At 49.8% G+C, this 17,537-nt stretch overlaps 1 protein-coding gene across 1 annotated transcript; it reads right to left on the minus strand.

Annotated features, from left to right (window-relative positions):
• Window positions 1–12,469: 12,469 nt before the first annotated feature.
• IL10 (interleukin 10) lies at window positions 12,470–15,610 on the minus strand. The gene is made up of 5 exons (XM_010188897.1): window positions 15,359–15,610; window positions 13,937–13,999; window positions 13,482–13,634; window positions 12,873–12,938; window positions 12,470–12,562 (listed from the first exon to the last, which is right to left on the minus strand). Exons 1-5 carry the CDS (start codon window positions 15,608–15,610, stop codon window positions 12,470–12,472), a joined length of 627 nt encoding a protein of 208 aa, XP_010187199.1.
• Window positions 15,611–17,537: the final 1,927 nt, after the last annotated feature.

Raw genomic sequence — 17,537 nt, forward strand, 5'->3', positions numbered from 1 at the left:
TTATTAATATTATTATTATTATTATTTGTCACAATGTTTCACTGCGTTAAATGTGTTTGGGGAAAAAATTTTTTAAGGCAATGTTTAGTTTTTAGGTGATCTTTTAGACACTGTATGGAACTTTAATTTGTTTTAAAACTGGTTTTTATCCCTTTTTCTTTTTATTTTTATTTTTTTGTCTGTTGGCTTATACTAATCTTCCCGATCTGCTCTTCAGTCCTTTGGATTAAAGACACTTAATGCGTCACCCGGTCTCCTTGCTTGTGTGGCTGTAAAGAAACCCCAGTGCTCCAGGCTGGGCCGAAGCTCTCCTGATGTCTTAAAATTGCTCTTTTAAAAAAAAGAGACTGAGCTCCTCCAGGTTGTTCTCTGGGGACGCAGTGTTTCTGTCCTTGCAGAGCCACTTTGCTTGGGGACAGAGATCTTGTGGCCAGGTCTGTCCTGACTGCTGACAAGAGGGTTTTGTCTCCAGCGTGTGTGTCCCCTCCCTGCTGCGGTGTTGGGGACGTGGGACACAGGACGTGGCCATGGGTGCTGCGCTCGGGTGCCGGCAGGGGGAGCTGTGCATCCGGTGTTGGGCCGGGCCGCGGGCGTTGGGGAACCCACGGAACTGGGGACTGCGGCTGCCGCCGGCTGTGCCTGGTCCGCGCCGCCTAAGTGTCTCTCTGATGAAGTCACCTTTGTGACCTCTTGCTGCTGCTGTTTAATTCCACCCCCTTCCCAGCTTCCCCAGGGCAGATTTGCGGCGCAGGGACAGGAACCGATGTGCAGCTGGTGGTGTGTGGTGGGGGAACATCAGCCCCCAAAGGACCTGGAGCTTTGGCCTCGTCCAGCAGCAGGCAGCTCTGCTCCCTTCTTGCGAGTCTTCTGGCCACCTCAGCTCCTGGTGACTGAATGGTTGGACCTGATGACCTTAAAAGTCTTTTCCAATCAAATGATTCTATGAAACATTAAGTTTGCCAGCAGCTCGCTGTTTCTTGCTAAACCGGGTTGTTTTTTTCCTATTTTATTTATTTTTTTTCACCTCTCCCTGTTGCACATGGGTTCATCTGAGCTCAGCATAGGGTGCTGCCAGGAGGGAGAGGTTCCCCACAGGTCCCATGTAGCAGCTTCCAGCAGTGCAGTAAAACCATTGGCACCCGTTGTGGTTTGGCCTAGAGGCACCGACCGAAAAGCTTTGGTCTTTTCAAGAAGTTGGCAAAACTTCTCTGTATCACCTGGGTGCTGTGTTACTGAGGTTTCTGTGCTGTGACTGCTGCCATGGCCCCTGGTCAACTTGTGCAGGCTGTGCTGTGCTGAGAGGCCACGCAGCACCCAAAACTCAGGTCCTGTCTTTTCCTGAGCTGCAGGGCCGTGCCACTGGGCTGGAGGGTGTGGAGGGTGCATTGCTGCTTTTGCTTCAGGGGGGTTTTGAGGCTGGGTGTCAGCAGCAGTGGCACCGAGCACATTGCAATTGAGCAGGGAAGTTTCAGGAGCGTTTGTTCTTGGGATGCTGCTGTGCTGCTGGGGCCACATCCCATAAAGATGCTGAGACGGGAGATGGAGAAGATGAGGAGTTCAGCGACCTCCTCCGATCCCACTTGCAAAAGCTGAGCAGGGAGGAGGCGTGTCCTCCGCTGCCCAGTTCCAAAACAGTGAGCTCACACCCAAACCCTGACAGTAAATGGTGTCCATTTGCGCGATGCTGTGCACTCGAGCGCAGCGGAAATGTGGCCGATGCGAACGTGCATGGCACTGGGAGGTGTGAAGCACAGGCAGATTTTTCCAGGGGCCCAGCCCGCAGTTGCCGCAAGCTCTGATGCATGTGCACACGTTCAATGTTTTGGGAAAATTAATAATAATTATAAACAAATGTAATCCTAGTAATGAAACCCCAGCCTTGGGCAGGGGGCTGAGTTTTGGGTTTCCTTTATAACCGAGAGCCTGTTCTGGAAGTCACGGTGCTGACTTGCGCAAATCTCAACTCCAAGGGGAAGATTTGTGATTGGAAATGTTTTCTGTCTGCATTTGGGGAGGGAAGAGCAGAGCAGGCGGTGATGGCCACCCAGCTGCCCGTGCCCCCCGCCCAGGTGAGGGGATCACTCCCAGGGCAGCACAAACCCCCCTGTTTTGGCATTAGCATTGAAGCCAATGAAGCGGTCTCTGGGGGTGGCCCTGCTCCAGGAGAGGAAGGGGTGGGCATGATGTTACCCCCTTCACTCCCCGTTCCTCCCTTCCTCCCTCCCCAGCAGAAATCTCTCTTTTGGGGGGCCCTACACTCACCACAGTGTCCCAGACTCTTTCTTTCTGTCACTGCTTTCACGGTGTCTGTCTTGGTGGATAAAAACCAAGCTCTGTTTTCTGTAAAGCTGTCGATACTAAAAGGAATCGCTGGGTCAGCGTGGGCGTTGAGGGAGAACAGACACTTACTCATGCAGGGCAGTGTTTTGTTGCTTTGGGTTTGAAAGCAGAATTTTGAGACAGATTTGTTCCCAAAGCGCTGTAAATAAACAGGCTGGAGAGGACAGCGTGAGCGGGGGCAATGTGTGGTGCCGTTTGCTTCCCAGTCCCAGGTAAGGATGAAAAAAGCAGCGAGAAGGGCTTGATCATGTCTGAGCTTCCTCCCCTGGGGAGCCCACGGTTTGTGTCTGCAGCCCAGGGAGCTCCCCTGGATCAGGGATGCTGTAGCCATGGGGCAGTGGGGCGCTGGATGTGGGCACTGCTGTCCATGCTGAATAAGGCTTTCTTCTTTTGCCACTTCTCACAGCGGAGATGCTCTGAAACAACGAGTTATTTGGGAAGAGGAGGAATTTGACCAAAGCTGAATTCGTGAAGGTCTTCGTTTCCTCCTCAGTAGCTCTGGCTGGTAAATAACAACACTGCAATCCCTGTAGACGTGATGTCGCACAGTTCATCCTGACCTTTGCTTGACTTAAAAGCAGACATAGATGGGTGATTGCAATGAGAAGCTGAAGATGAGCCACCCAGATAAAGGGCACGTGGATAAGCGTGTGTGAGAGTCTCTTGACAACTTTTTCAAAATGCTTCAAGCCTGACTGGAAACCAGGAGCGGTGGTGCAGACAGCGAAATCCCACGCCCACCGTCTGGAGCCTGATGACAACTGTCACTGCTTTTGGGTGACAATGACAAACAGAGGCCGCTCTGGTGTATGGGCCCGACATGAGGAAGCAGCTTCCACCAAACCGTGCCTCAGTGTCCCTTCCTCCAGCAGCCACAGACTCCTAGGCCACCACACTTCCCCAGACCAGGACCTGCGGCTGGACACCCTCCTTGCACGCTCCTCCTCCAAAAACTGCTCTACCATCGCCTTGGTTTGTCTTCAGCTTTGGAGAAATGACACAGAGACTGCAAAGGGCTTTGAAGGTTGTATTTTGTGCCTCTAGACACGGAAGATGCCTGGGCACAAGGGAAATGACAAAAGCAGTGCACAGCCTCCTTCCTTGGTGCTTCCCACCACTCAGGACCTGCCTCTGAGCTTCATGTAAGGTCTCCTGGGAGCATTCGGGACCAGTGTCCTTTCACATTTGGGTTATGGCTGAGCTTCCTAATGCCTCTTTTCTTGCCTGTCCCTGTGCTGGTGGCACCTCTAGCTTTGCCCTTGTCCTTTGATGGTGGCACTGTCTTGCTTTGGAGCTGAAGCTGCAGAATTCAACCTGAATTTAGATTCAATGTAACCTTTTAGCATCCTGGTCCATCACGTAATCCATGTATGTATGTGCTGTGACGTAGCTGCCCAACACTTCACACAAAATCAAGGGACTGTACGTGTGACCTGCTGACTCTGAAGGAATATATGAAAGATTCACCGCAACATTTTAAATCTTCAGCAGTTGTAGGAAAAGAAACCCTCCCTCCTCAGCCAACTTCTTATTTTTAGTAGCAAACTTCCTGCTAAGGAAAAAATAATAGATATCTGTTTCTCACTGTGGAGGGGATTGATTTTGATCAGAAGTCTGGCTCTGCTCCAGGTAGATCATGGGTGTTTGCTACTATGAGAGAGATGAATCACAAAGCTCCCCGTTTCAGAGTCTCAATGCGAGCAGAGCTGCTGCTATTGCAGGGAGCAAGACAAGGCCCAGGAGGCTGAGGACACAGCATGGCATCTCCCCTCCTCGGGACATGGCCACGGTGGTGCCGTGCCACACTCCCGCAGCGTTGGTCAACCCTGGACAACCCCAGGAGGACACAGCGTCCTCGGCTGTGCGGGACAGGAAGGCACGATTGTGCAAGCGGGACTGGCGGAGTGTGAAGCCGTTGTGCATCGCTGCTGGTTTGCGGGTGTCCTTGGCTTTCTAATGACAGGGATTATGGTTGAAAGCAGATGTTTTTCCATGCATGGGCTGTTAGTAATTGCAAACCTTCTCTGAATCTAATGGAAGGTAACTGCAATCTCCTGTTGGCCAAGCAGGCTTTGACTTAGGTTGCATCTGTCCTAGGTTGGTCTGTACCTCAGGTACAGCTGATGGTAAGCTGCACCGTTTAAAAGAAGAAAACTTGCTGTGAAAAATCAGAAGCTGTGTTTTTCTAAGAGCTGGCATATCAGAGGGTTGTCAGGATTTCCTGTTGTGGAGCTTGGGATGAAGCACACTGTCACAGCTGAACTGTTTAATGCTCCAAACAGTTGAATGAGTAGAGGATCTGTTGGCATCAGCTGTGCTTAACACGAGGTCAGAGGGATTCTGCTGAGGGATGGCTGTGAAATGATGGGCAGTAATGACTGAACAACTTAAACCTAGCTGTAAAATTAAGGTGCCCAGGAACAAAATGTGCTTTGCACTAACGCTGCTTTTTCCAGCAGTGGGAAGCAGGGAGCAGGTTATGGAGAAGGTGTGTGAGATGCGTGCTCAGGGCAGCTGGGGTCAGCGTTGCAAAAGAATTCAGGAAATGAAGTTTCAGCTCAGGGAAAAATTTGGCATTGCTGCCAGGAAAGGAACCTCATAGTCCAGCACTGCTGTCTGGAGCAAAGAAGAGTATTTTGTTGCTTCATGGTGTGATGAAATGGTGGAGAGGCTCTGCCAAGAGGCCAAAGGCAGCAGCTCAGAGAAGGCAGAGGTGGAAAATGAGAACTGTCTGGGTTAACCCCCTGAATCGTCATCCCCAGCCAACTGAGGATCTCTCCCTATGTTGTAGGCTGGAATCGCCACCTCCTGCTCCATCAGAGAGCCCAGGGAAGCACTCAGATTTAAGCATCCAAAAAGCTGGCACAGATGGGAACCAACTCAACAACTTCCCTTCCTTCCTTTGCATCTCCCAGCCCCAGGAGTGAGTCAGTGCCTCTGCACCGTGCTCTTTCACAAACTAATACATTGCTAGTTGGGATAGGACCCAAGAATTTCACGAAGTTCGTGCATCTCTGTGGCATTACATTGTCAGTCTGCAGCTTCGTGCTCTGCAGGCATCTGGTGAACCAGCCCGGGGCCGAGTTTCAATGCCGGGAGCTGAATCCTCCCCACAGCCTCAGGCCGTGGCAAGATACAGCGTTTTAGCCCCAAGGGAAAAGCAAGCGGCTGCCGTTCCTGTTAGGTGGCCGCTTCCCCAGCCTGCTGAGGGTAACCAGCCCTGAGTCATCGTGAAACCGCCCGTGTGCGGAGCAGATGCAGGCAGGAGATGCGTGGCTCCTCAGTGGGGCTTGGTGGGTGGCAGAGCCTTGCGCGCCACATGGGAACAGAGCTTCGCAGAAACCAGGAGCCTTTCTGAGAACCAACCCGTTCCCTCCCAAGCATCTCCACAGCTCCACACAACCCCAACCAGCTGCAAGTGCAATTGGAGGAGGTGCTTGGCTTTGCTTACCCTGTAGCCACTTAAATCAGTTTTGCTTGTAATTCACTTTTTGCTCTAAACAGTGTCTGCAGCAGCAGAAATGGTGCAAAGCTTTCTCCAGGTTTGTGTGCTGGGGCCAAATCCCTTCCACCTGCCCCAAGTGTGTCCCACCAGGGTGACCGTCTCTACCAGCTGCATGCGTAACCTGGCGATTTGGTGATGTAGTGTGTGGGGTGCAGCTCTGGGGCTGCTGGGTGTTGGTTTCCCATAGCTATCCTGGTGCTGCACTGGGAGAGGGAGGGACTGCACTGGAATGCTGGACTCTTACTGGGGAAGCAGGGTGGAAACGGCTGGGTACATAACTTTGTTGTTAAGGGCTTTTTTTGGGGGGTACGTGTCTGTTAACTTTCCTTTTTTCTATTTGCTTGGCATCTTTCCATGCTGTTGGAGAGTGGGTGAGTTTGTGATGGGAACCTGCAGAGCTCAGGAAGGGTTGGAATGGACCCTGCTGCACAGTTTTGGAGGAGAGGAGAAACAGGTGGTAAAATCCTTCCTCCCCAATAACCCGCCCTCAAACCTTAACGCCTGCAGAAAACTGTTGGCTGAGCTTTCACAGGGGCCTAAGTGACAGCTGAACAGTTGTTTGACTTCCTAGAGGAGTGAGGCCTGTTCCTATATAACCTGTAGCTTGGAGGGTTCCCACCCCGCAGTGTGCAGTGCTGAGGTCTCTGTCTCACTGCCCTAGATGTGCCACAGCCTGCACCCCTGCACACCTCTTGCTATGAGACACCAGAGCTGCCGCTCCTCTACCTTACGGGTAAAGCAGCACACAGATGAATAGGTGTTTGGCTTAGATTTCACTCTCTAAAATACTGAAAGTGGAGTCCCATGGGGAGGGTGGGATGTGCCGAGTCCCTGGGCTCAAAGGGATGCAGGGGGCTGGCGTCCTGCCCTTCAGCTGTGCCTGGTGAGTCCATGGGATGCTGGCCCTGGGAGGTGGAGATGAGCCCTTCCCAGAAATCAGGCCCCCAAGCACCCAAAGTGTGGCTGTGGTGAGTGGCGTTGCACTCCCGGCTTTAGTAATCCTGTACCCAGTATTAGTCAGGCTCTTGCCACCCAGGATGAGATAAGAAAGTGGCAACTGGTGGAGCTGGGGCTGTGTCCACTCTCCTGGAGTGAGTGTGCGCCCGGCCGGGACACCCTGCTCTGCTTTTGCGGCTCTGCCTGACGTCTTTCATGATAAAAGCCCCAATTTCAGTCACGTGCTGCTAAAATCTAGGGCGCAGAGAGGCACGAGCTATGTGGGGCTGAGGGGTACAGCCCTTTGAAATTAAATAACAAGCGTTAACTATAACCACAACCAAAATCAGGGAAGTTCTGAAAGCTTCTGCAATTTAAAAATAGTTAAAACAGAGTTTAATTGTTTGATTTGCCCGTTTAGTGCTTAAGGACTTTCATGTCACTAAAAGCCTGGTTCCTGGTCCGTGTGGCACGCCAGGAGGCGGAAGGGTCCCAGAGAAAGTGCTCATCTTCCTCGTGCCAAGACACATTTGTTTTCCTGTTGGACGCTACTGGGGTTTTGTTCCTCAAGAGAGGAGATGTCTGAGCCTGCCCTGCTGCCCGCAGGAGACACCTCCACCAGTTCAGCTGGGATCAGCTCGTCTGCCCTCCCTGTCTTGGCCAACAGGAGATGATTAAGACATTTAACTGCTTTCTTGACAGCAAGTACATACTGTCCGGCCCGAGGGTGCTTATGGCTTTCAGGAAAGTTTCTAAAGAGAAAAAAAGAAAAGCAGAAGAAGCTGCTCCTCTGGCACAAATGCTCTCACGTGTTGCCACTCTTAGCACATTTCTTATTTGAAGTGAAACTTGCTCGTGTCCCGGGGAGCAGCTGATGCTCGGGCGCTTCTGGAGTCCTCAGGAGTTTTGCTCACATGTGCTCCTGTGCAAACTGCTGCAATTGAACTTTGTGAAACCACTAATTTCTTCCCTGTGCAAACCCAGCATCCACACATATTTTCTCTGGCCGAGCATTGCACTGGCGTTCTCTCTGATGGGAAGAAGAAAAAAAGTAGAAGTGCGCAAAAGCCACGCTGCTGGCAGCAGGGACGGTGGCCACGCGCCTGCTCTGGCGCTCACCAGCAGTGATTCGCTGGCTGCAGCTCAGCCGGTTTCACCATGAAAACCCCTGCGTGCGTGGCAGCGCAGTTGGGTAAGTCTGGACTTGGCCGGTCACGGTGGTGTCCCCGGCTGCCGGTCCTGAGCCGCGGGGCTTGCTGCCCCGCACCGCGCTGTTGGAAATGTGCAGCTTCAACCACAGACACAGCTTCTGTGGCGTGAGCACCGGATGGGCTTTCTGAATGGGAGCTGACTGATGGGGATGGGATTGTTTAAAATGGGATTTTTATGTAGTGCTGGGTGCGTTTATCATGGGCTGGATTGGCTACGCCATTGCCAATGGGTTTGTTTCTGGCTCAATGGTAATGTTCTGCTCTTTGAGAGCAGCACAATCACCCCTTGGGAACTAAGATCTGATAACCTTCCTTCTTTGTATTTAGACCAAATCTCAAATTCTTTTCCTCTAGGGTTTAATATTTTTAAACCAAAAAAGTGGCTTAACCATATGCAGCCCATACCTGATGGAAATCTTTGCAGCACCACCATCCCCTGGTCCAGCCGCAGGTGAGGAGCTGAGCTGTGCTTGGGCAGGAGAGCAGCTGAGGCTGCAGTGACTCAGGTTCCCAGCTACTGCGGCTGTTGATGAGGCAGTGGGCTGAGCACTTAGGAAGGAGATACCCAGGAAGGAAACTGCTTCTGTGGGATAAAAGAAACCAGAAAACCACTATCTCTGCTCTATGTGACAGTCTTGTGCTGTTACTGTAACACCCAGACTGACACTGAGATTGGCAGGAACTACATCAGCACTAAGCGATGAGGGATAATGCATCGCGCTGGGGCTCACGGCCTCCCGACGCAGCAGCTTTTGGGCTGCGTGAGAAGCATGAGGTTGCACGTAGAAGAGAATGCGCTCTCTCGTCTTACTTTGCAGAGGTGATGCTGTGCCCGGGGTCTCATCCTGCAGTGGATCCAGCCCAGCATTCCGGCTCTCAGCTCGGCTTGTCTTGCCCACTGCTGCTTCAGTCAGTTTTGCTGGCATTCACAGAGCATCACACTACTGTAGTAAAAGATGTTTTGTTGGTTTTTTTCCCCAAAAGCTGAGGGTTTTGGCACATGTTAGTTGCTGCTGGGACTTGAGGGGGTCTGCAGAGCTGCAGGTCAGGGTGCAGCCTGGTGCAAGCAGTGAGCTGGGTGATGCCAGTGCTATGATTCTGGTCTGAGTTAGGTGTTGTGAATCGCAAGGATGACTTGTAATGGTGCCCTGGATGTCTCAGCTCTGCAGGCTGCCCTTTGGGGCTTACCGCCCACCCCTTTTTTTTTAAGCAGTGCATCCTGGCAGAGAGAGACTGCTGTGGACAGGGCTGGCTTGGCAATTTGGGAAAAGGCTGCTTGGGGACATGGCAGAAATGAATCAGCGATTGCTCCTCTGCTGGAAATGTCATTTCTCCATGGCAGATGCTGCCTTTGGTTGCCCAGAGGGCTTCTGCTGGGATTTCCTGAGCACTCTTCCTAAAGCTTCTTGGAGATGATATATGTGTTTAGTCAGAGTGTGTTGGTGTGCTTTTGCCCACCAGATCTGCGGCACAATTCAAACATCCCTGGGTTTTGGTGACAAATGGCACAGGCTGCTTTGCAGATGGCTTGCATGGAGATCTATTACTAAATGTCCCCTGGCTCTTGTTTCTCTCTCCCTTCAGCGATCCCTGTCTGGGAGCCCCGCAGCACCTTCCCCCAGTCCCTCCAGTTTCTCAGCCTGTTTTCAGGGGAGCAGAGCTGCATCTTTCCCCCATGCCCAGCTCCTCTCCCACACTGGTGCCCCTGTGAGCACTCAGCCACCCTGTCCGGATTGCTGACTGGCTCCATCTCCGTTTTCCTCTGAATCAAGCGACTCCTGTAGCATCAGGTAACTGGAAACCTTTGTTCTCCGCACAGGGGCATCCCGTCTGCTTCCTTCCTGTGGTTTCTTTAACCAGTGTGACTGAGCTTTACTGAAAAAAGTCCCCACAGCTGAGCTGATGCTGCCCTTTGCTCTCCGCCCAGCAGAGCTCAGGCACCACCTTTGCTCATGAGGTTCCTCAGGCTCCTGCCTTGAGCTGGTGACATGGCCTCTGAGAGCTGTTTTCTGCCTCTCTGTGCAAGAAAATTTATATAAAGGGGATGAAAATATGTGCAGAAGGGTCAGGGGGTCACGCGGACCAGACCTGCCTGGAGTGAAGCTTCAAGCAGTGCTCACAAGGGCAGTTTTTACCAGGAACACAAATAATCTCACAGGCAAATTCAGCAATTCCACTGCCCAACACCAGACTGAAGTCAGGCCTGAAATAGACTTAGAAATTGTGATATTAACTACAAATATTTTTGTTTCTAATGCAGTGAGTAAAGAAACACCTGGAGCCTGCTGGACGTGCAAGTAAAGGGCTGAGAGCAGTGAAAACTGCAGAGGCTTGGAAGTGAAGCAGAAAGGTGGCCAGGTGGGTATCCCACCTGCCCCCGGGCTGTGTTGGTTGAATTCTGGGTTTATTGGTGACAGAGATTTAATTTCCATGCGCACACCGGCTTGGTTTTGTTCGGGGTTCGATTGTTGTGCGTATAGAACCATGTGCAGCTATAAGAATAATCCCCAGACTGTTGAAAAGCAAGCAGTGCTGTTGTTAATTTACATCAGTCTGGTTTTTAGCTATTATCTGCTATCTGATCTAGGATCAAGGCCCCATCCTGATGGAGAAGAAACACGAAGTTAAAACAGCTCAGTAGATAAACAGAGGCAGCAGTGCTATCCTATAAATCAGGGGAAGGAAGACACAGAAATGTTAAAGCCCTGGTGATTATCAATGAGATTTGGGCTCATAACCAGTTATCTATGTACACGCTGCTCTGCAAAGGACAATGGCTGAAATGCTTCATAGGGTTAGGGGCTGGAGTGACCCAGGGAGTACCTTGGGACCAGCACTACTTTGCTGTGGGAAATCACTGGTGGATATTTTGTTCCATTTTGTCAGAAATTGTGCATTTAAGTGTGAGGACCTTGGTTTTTCTCACTTTCCTGGCCATTAAAGCATGCAATGCATCCTCGGTGCTCCTTTGTGCCCAGACCTGTGCCTGCTGGGTTCTCCCCCAGTGCAGTGACGCTGGGCATGACGTTTCTGCACTGGTGCTGATTTACAGCCCTGTTAACGACTCAGAAGAGCAGAGCACAGGCTTTATTCATTAGGAAGTCTTTATTAGCAAAAATAAAAGATTTCTTTTCATACAGATAAAGACGCAAATGTTTATGCAGTGACAGAAGCTAGGACAGGGCAGGCTGCCAGCAGGGATGCCCTTCTGTCCCTATAAACATAAAAACCAGAATAACTCCAGTATAAATAGCCTTTCTTCAGTGGTAACTTACAAAGCAGACAACAAACTGACAGTGATTCATCATACTGGTGCCTTAATACTTCTAAATATTAGAAGTGAATGCCTCTGGGTTATGGCGTTTTCCTCTGGTTCAGTGTCCTGTAGCACTCGAGGAGGAAGGGGAGCCCAAAAATCAACAGCTCTCAGGGGCAGCTCTCCCTTGCACTTCCCCCTCAGTGCTCATCGGCTGTGGCTCCTCTCACGCAGGGTTGGAAATAACAAAGAACACAGACCCGAGTATCGTCAGTGCTGCCTGCAGCTTTAGGAATTTGAATGCAAATTACCCGAGCCACCTTAAAATGGTGGTTACTTAAATACCCTTGAACTTCTAAAGGAAAACAACCCAAAAAAACAGCGAGTAAAACCCAATCAAAGACTGGAAAATATTAACTTCCAAAAGTGCAGAGTGGCCAACTCAGCAGCTCTGAAGTCAGTCACTAGCAACACTTAAGTCAAGTTCTATTAGAACCAAACATTTAATTCCTACTGTGATTTTTTTTTTTCTTTAATTTGGACTAATAGGCTGAAGCCTAGGGGTTAACTGGTCTGCTGCTGGGGCATGATTGCACTGGAGGGCAGGTCCTGCTCTTCCACAGGAGAAAAATCTGCCCTCGGTTACATTTATGGTTATTTTGCTCAGTGCAAAGCCATGGAATAATTTTGACTATTTCAATGCCTAATTCCAGCTGCAGAACCAGACATAGTGACATGGTTATGCATTAAGAAAACTATCTGATTGCATAAATAAATAAATATTAAACTTTATAAAAATCAAACTTTGGTGAACTCAGAGCTGGAGTTGCTCCTGATCAGGCAATTGTGCTCAGTGAAATCGCACTCGGGATAAGCTCTGCCCATTAGCTGCTCCCCAGAATAACGCTGTTTTGGTTGTTCTGAAACTCTGAATAAAATAGCACTATCATAAACAGTATTAAAGTATTGAACTATAAATAGTATTTTAAAGCTCATCACACTTTTCTTTAAAACATATTGTAAACATAAATACTGAGGTATTAGAAATAATAAATATTAAATTCAGTTGTTAAAAGAAACCCCTTTTAAATACAATACTAAACTGGAAGCTATTGACCTGAATCCTAAAATAACTTAATCTCTCATGTGATCTTGCAGCCTAAAGTGATTTCTGAAAGAACGGCAGGGTTTTGTGTGAAAGATGCAGACCCGGGGGTGTTTTCACTTCTTTCTGTTCATCAGCAAGTACTCCTCGATGTAGTTGATGAAGATGTCGAACTCTCCCATGGCCTTGTAGATCCCGTTCTCGTGCATCTGCGGGGGAGAGCCAAGCGCATGTGAGCCTGATTCACGTGTGTACGTATGTATGTGTATGTACGTCTGTGTGTATGTGCGATCGCTGCACGTATTCTCCTTCCACGGACATCCTCAGCTTCTCTGCCCAACCCCTTGGGGGAACCCATCGGCAGCTCCTTCGAGCATCGCTCTCTGGATTGCGCTGCCTTAGGTATTTATATAATTAAAGACTTTTTTTTTTTAATTCTGTTCTCTGTCCTAAGCTGAAGCCACCACTAAAACCTATGTTCATCCTGACCTCACACGGCCACGCCGTCAGGGACCTCACCTTATCGAATGTCTCCTTGATGTGCTTTGTGGCTTTGCTCCTCTTCTCGCACGTGAAGAACCTGTGCTGCAAGGGACCAGAGCAACAGCTTCAACCCTGCGCGCTTCCTTCCCGCGGCTCTCCCCTCCTCCTGCCCCTCGTCACTGCCTCCCTGCACCTTCCCCTTCCCCATGCGGGGCTCTCCGGGGCAGCAACCATGGCCACTTTGCACCGTGTGATGATGAGACGAGCCCGGCACAACCCAAACGTGGACCCCAAGCCCTTTCCCGCCTTGTGGTACACTCTGCCTGCACAGGGTTCGTCCTGAATGACTCAGTCTGTGGCAGGCAATGGGGTCACGGCTGCACCAGATGCAGTTTTGGGAGGCATCATCACAGAGCCATGCTGCTCCAGCACCCAGGTAAGGGATGGACCCCCCCCCCCTTATCCCTTCAGCTGAATGTCATTGACAAGGACTGGCTGCAAATAGGTGCTGGCCCTGATCCTCTGCACCATCCTGACACCTGCGCTCCCAGGAAGTCCCAGCACCCACTCCCCACTCTGCTGCTGGTCTGGGACTGGCTCTTCCTCACAGATTTGAACCCCCCCACCTTGACGAGCCCCACTCACACAGCGCCTCATTGTTGCCCGCAGGCTCAGCAGCAGGTTGCCCAGGTCACCCATGCTCTGCTGGTGTTGTGTGCTGGTCCTCATGGCACTGGGCAGGACCTCCTCGGTGTAGAACCGCATCATCTCTGACACTGACTGGCAACCAAAGCTCCCCTGGGGTGAGAGGAGGGAACGGCGTTGGGCAACGGCCACCAGCACCAAGGTGCGTGGGCGTTTTTAAAGAAATCACAATCGCGGTGGTGGTCAGGGCGCTCGCGGTGCATTCACACTGCGGCTGTGGCGGAGGTTAACGGTGTCGGCCCCACCACAGGCACACGTGTTACGGCTGGGCTGGATAACTGTCCTTGTGTGACGTTAGGACATGCCCTGGTTTATACTGTGCTTCATTTCTTAAAAAATACTTGGCTGAAGGATGCAGAAGGTTAAGGGACTTAGATGAGAATTTTAATTCTTACCTTAAATTCATCCAGCAGTTCAGAGCTGAGCAACTGGATGCTAAGTTCATAATCTTTTGATTGCTGTAGGATGAAATGGAAACATGAGCTTTAATTAGACAGACAGTCAATGCTACTTTTCCCTTTGCTCTACCAAACAATTGTTTTGCTTGTTTGCATTTATGGTCTCCCTGTAGCGAAGGCAAAGAGCATCCAGCACGGGAACACCAGATACAGGAGTCCCCAGTGCTTTGCTCCATAATAGCGTAGTGCAGCCACCGTCAGGGCAAGACAACGAAATCACAAACTTCAGTGTCATTGACTTTTGTTCCTGGGAAACTCCTCCCGCTGCTGTCAGCGCTGGCTTCGGCTGCAGGGGACATTTGCGTAAGGAGGCTCATGCAACCGCATCAGATGAGAGTCAAAGTCGCAGCAGCCCCAGACGGTGAGGGATCCAGCCCAGGAGGGTTTTCATCCTCCCGTTTTTGTTACCTCTGTCGTTTCCAGTCGACAGGGACAGAGGGCTTTGCAGAGGGTGTTTGTTTTTGGGGTGCCCTTGTTGCACCAACGGCTCTGGTACTAGAGCTGCAGAGGGGGCTGGCACCCCCCAAAAGCATTGCTCCACGGCCACGAGGTACCACAGCTTTCCCGAGAGGTTAGAAATATTCCTTCCCAATGAGAACCGGGACATTTACAGTAAACTCTAAATCTAAAGCCTTGTCTGTTTCCATTCGATAATGAATACAAGCCCTGATATTAGCTTGAGATTAAATCTTGAGAATTATCTTAATTTATTGCTAAAACACACTGACATTAACTAAAATAGCAACACAGATGCAGCCAACCATCTCTATGGTACTGATGCAATGGCAAATGCTCCGAGTACATTGTGTACTGCTTCCTCGGCAGCCCCGATGCTCCTGATGGCTGCGGTGCAGAGCAGTGACCTTTTACAGACACCACAGCAAGTGCCAGTGACTGCAACGTTTCACCAGTCATAAAATACCAGGTCTGGGCTTTTGTGGTCCTTTCGGTGAAAAAGTTTGTAGCAAAAGTTTTCCCTTTTAATCTAGCGCTGAGTTCAGCGAGGCTGGACCTTGTTGCCCTGCAGGACGGACTATTTCCTTATTAATTCAGTGAATAATTTGGTTTGCAACATTTATGGGGCAGTCTGGGTAGTAGGGTTCACAAAGATTCATTATGAAATCTCTTGATTTCATTATAACTAAAACTAGGAAGAAAACTCTTGAGTGTTCTCTCTCGGCAAGCACTGAAACCAAACTTCTCTTGCTCACTCCTGGCAGCTCGTAGCACAACTCACGACCAAATTATTTCTACCGGGAGGAAGCTGCCTTCCCCCTCATCCAAATCACTGGATTTTGCAAAAACAAACAAACAAACAAAATCTAAATGAGAAGGAGAGGCTGGCAGGGTTATACTTACAAAATAATCCTTAATTTCCTCAAACTTGGTCCGCAGCTCTCTGAGCTTTGCAGGCAGGAGCTCGGGGAAGTGGAGGCAGGCGGGCAGGGGCGCCGAGCCCTGGGTGGGCAGGGTGCAGGCAGCCAGGATCAGGCAGAGCAGGGCTGAGCGGGGCTGCATGCTGCTGACACGGGCTGCTCCCCTTGCGCCAGCTGAATTTCGGAGGAGAGTACCCAGCCGATCTGCAGCCTTCACCTTGATGGAGCCCCTCATTTATACTCTCAAAACATCTCTCAATTTCCTCTCCCCATTTCCTGGCGAGCAATATTGGGGTTTTAAGTCATTCATTAAACCCAAATGTCACTTGGGTTTCCCGTCAACTTGGGTTTCCTGTTCTCTTGACCCCCCTCCTCTCCTCACACCCCATCAAATCTTTTGTGCTTAGACTCTGCATTTTTTTTTCATTGCTTGCTTCTTGTAAATTTAAATGTGGCTAAAGAGGAAAGCTTTAGATCTAATGCGAAGAAGAAAAGGTGGTGTTGAGGTTACTTATGCATTCACACAGTTATTTTTTATTTTTAGATGAATGCCCGACTGTTAGGGGAAAAAAACCTCTATTTTTAAACCCCCGTATCAAACCTGCACTTAAGATCCCCAGCACCTTGCATAATTCAGTAGCATTGCTTTTAATGAGCCTGCACAAATACACTGCTGCCTCTTTTGGCATCCTAATACTATACTGCAAATATACATAATAATCTTAAATCTTAATTTTTATATATTTTTTTTAGGTTTATGAACATCGGTGTTTCTGGCTCTTTAATCCTGTTTCATCTCCTAGAAATGGACACTAACCCTGTCCAAGCAACCCAATGCTGGTTCTATGAACTGGATGTACTGTGTTAACTGGGACTCCCTGTCCCAGCTCTGATAAAGTTACCATTTCAGAATGAAGATAATTCCTCTGACGTCTCTCTTGTCTTCTGCTTTCCTCTCTTTCATGCTCTTATTCTAAATATAATAATACACACACCCCTGCTTCCTTGTGATAAATATTTCACTGACTAATTTGGGAATGTGCTATCCAAGAAAGAGAAAGTGGAGATGAATTTGGCCTTTCTGAAATCAGAAGGTTATCTTTGAAACCTCCTGTGTTACTTTGATATAGTGAGTTCTTCCCGTCCTGACTCTGGTACATTGCTTTGGAGAAATCACTTCAATTCTTATTTCTTTCACTGCCCTGGACTTCTCTGGAGCTGAATTTGCAAACCTCTGTGAAGGATCTTGTTGGGAAAAAGCTGGAAAAATGCAAAGTATTGTTAGTTGTCATATATTTAGATTTTTAAAAATTTTAATTTAAGGAGTAGAAGAGAGGAATGTTTGTTGTGCATATGTATGAGAGTGAAGGGGTTGAAGTGTTAGTAATCGAAGGGTTTGAGACAGAGACAATGTGGGATTTAGTGTCCTGATTTGTTTTCCTTTTGTTGTTGGTGTTGCCCCTTCCAGAGGCGCTGGGGAAGGCTGTGAATCACTGCAGTGCACTGCTCCTCTGAATCACAGCCCATGTCATGTCTTGGTGACCCATTTTTCTCCCCTACTCTAACACAGCCGTGCGGTTTCTGCCCTTGACCGCCAGCAGAAGCTCAGAAAGGAGAAGAGCGAGCGGCGGCGATGGCTCAGACCAAACCAAAGAGTTTTAAACTCAACCCGTTTCCACGGGTGGGATCCCCCCTTTCTCTACTGTCCCATTGGCTCCCACCCTGGGAGGTCTTTTGCTTACTTTGGATTATATTTAATATGCCGTGGAGCAATAAAGCTTTGCTGCCAAGATCTGGGTGTCTGCTTGTGTTTCATGGGGGCTTCAAAGCTGATGCATAAGGTCGACGGATGCAATGCTGTCAGGAGCCTGGTGTGAGTCCATGGCAACCTGGCCCTGGACCAAAGCCCAGAGTTAAACCTGCTCCCTTCCAGGAAGGATGGGGTCGCGCTCAGCCTCAGCTGCAGGTTTGGGTGCTGGTATTTCTGTGGGATGCTCAGCAAAGGGGCTTTGGGCACACTGAAGCCCCTCACCCGGTGCTGGGAGCCTCTTTCCTCCATGCCGAATAGCTGAGCGCTTCTTTCCAAACTTCTCTTATTTTGAGCAACCTGCAGGTCTCCATGAAGTCATCTCAGTTTGACACCCGGAGTGCGCAGAGCGGTT

The sequence above is a fragment of the Mesitornis unicolor genome, unplaced genomic scaffold (genome assembly GCF_000695765.1).
Source record: "Mesitornis unicolor isolate BGI_N332 unplaced genomic scaffold, ASM69576v1 scaffold36947, whole genome shotgun sequence".
NCBI lineage: Eukaryota > Metazoa > Chordata > Aves > Mesitornithiformes > Mesitornithidae > Mesitornis > Mesitornis unicolor.

Excerpts from the sequence above, each read along its gene's own strand:
- IL10 (XM_010188897.1), bottom strand. The coding sequence starts at position 15,610 with ATGAGGGGCTCCATCAAGGTGAAGGCTGCAGATCGGCTGGGTACTCTC. Across the intron at positions 12,939-13,481 it reads GGGCAACAATGAGGCGCTGT|CACAGGTTCTTCACGTGCGA; the intron begins GTGAGTGGGGCT and ends GGTCCCTTGCAG. Across the intron at positions 12,563-12,872 it reads TCAAGGAGACATTCGATAAG|ATGCACGAGAACGGGATCTA; the intron begins GTGAGGTCCCTG and ends TCTCCCCCGCAG.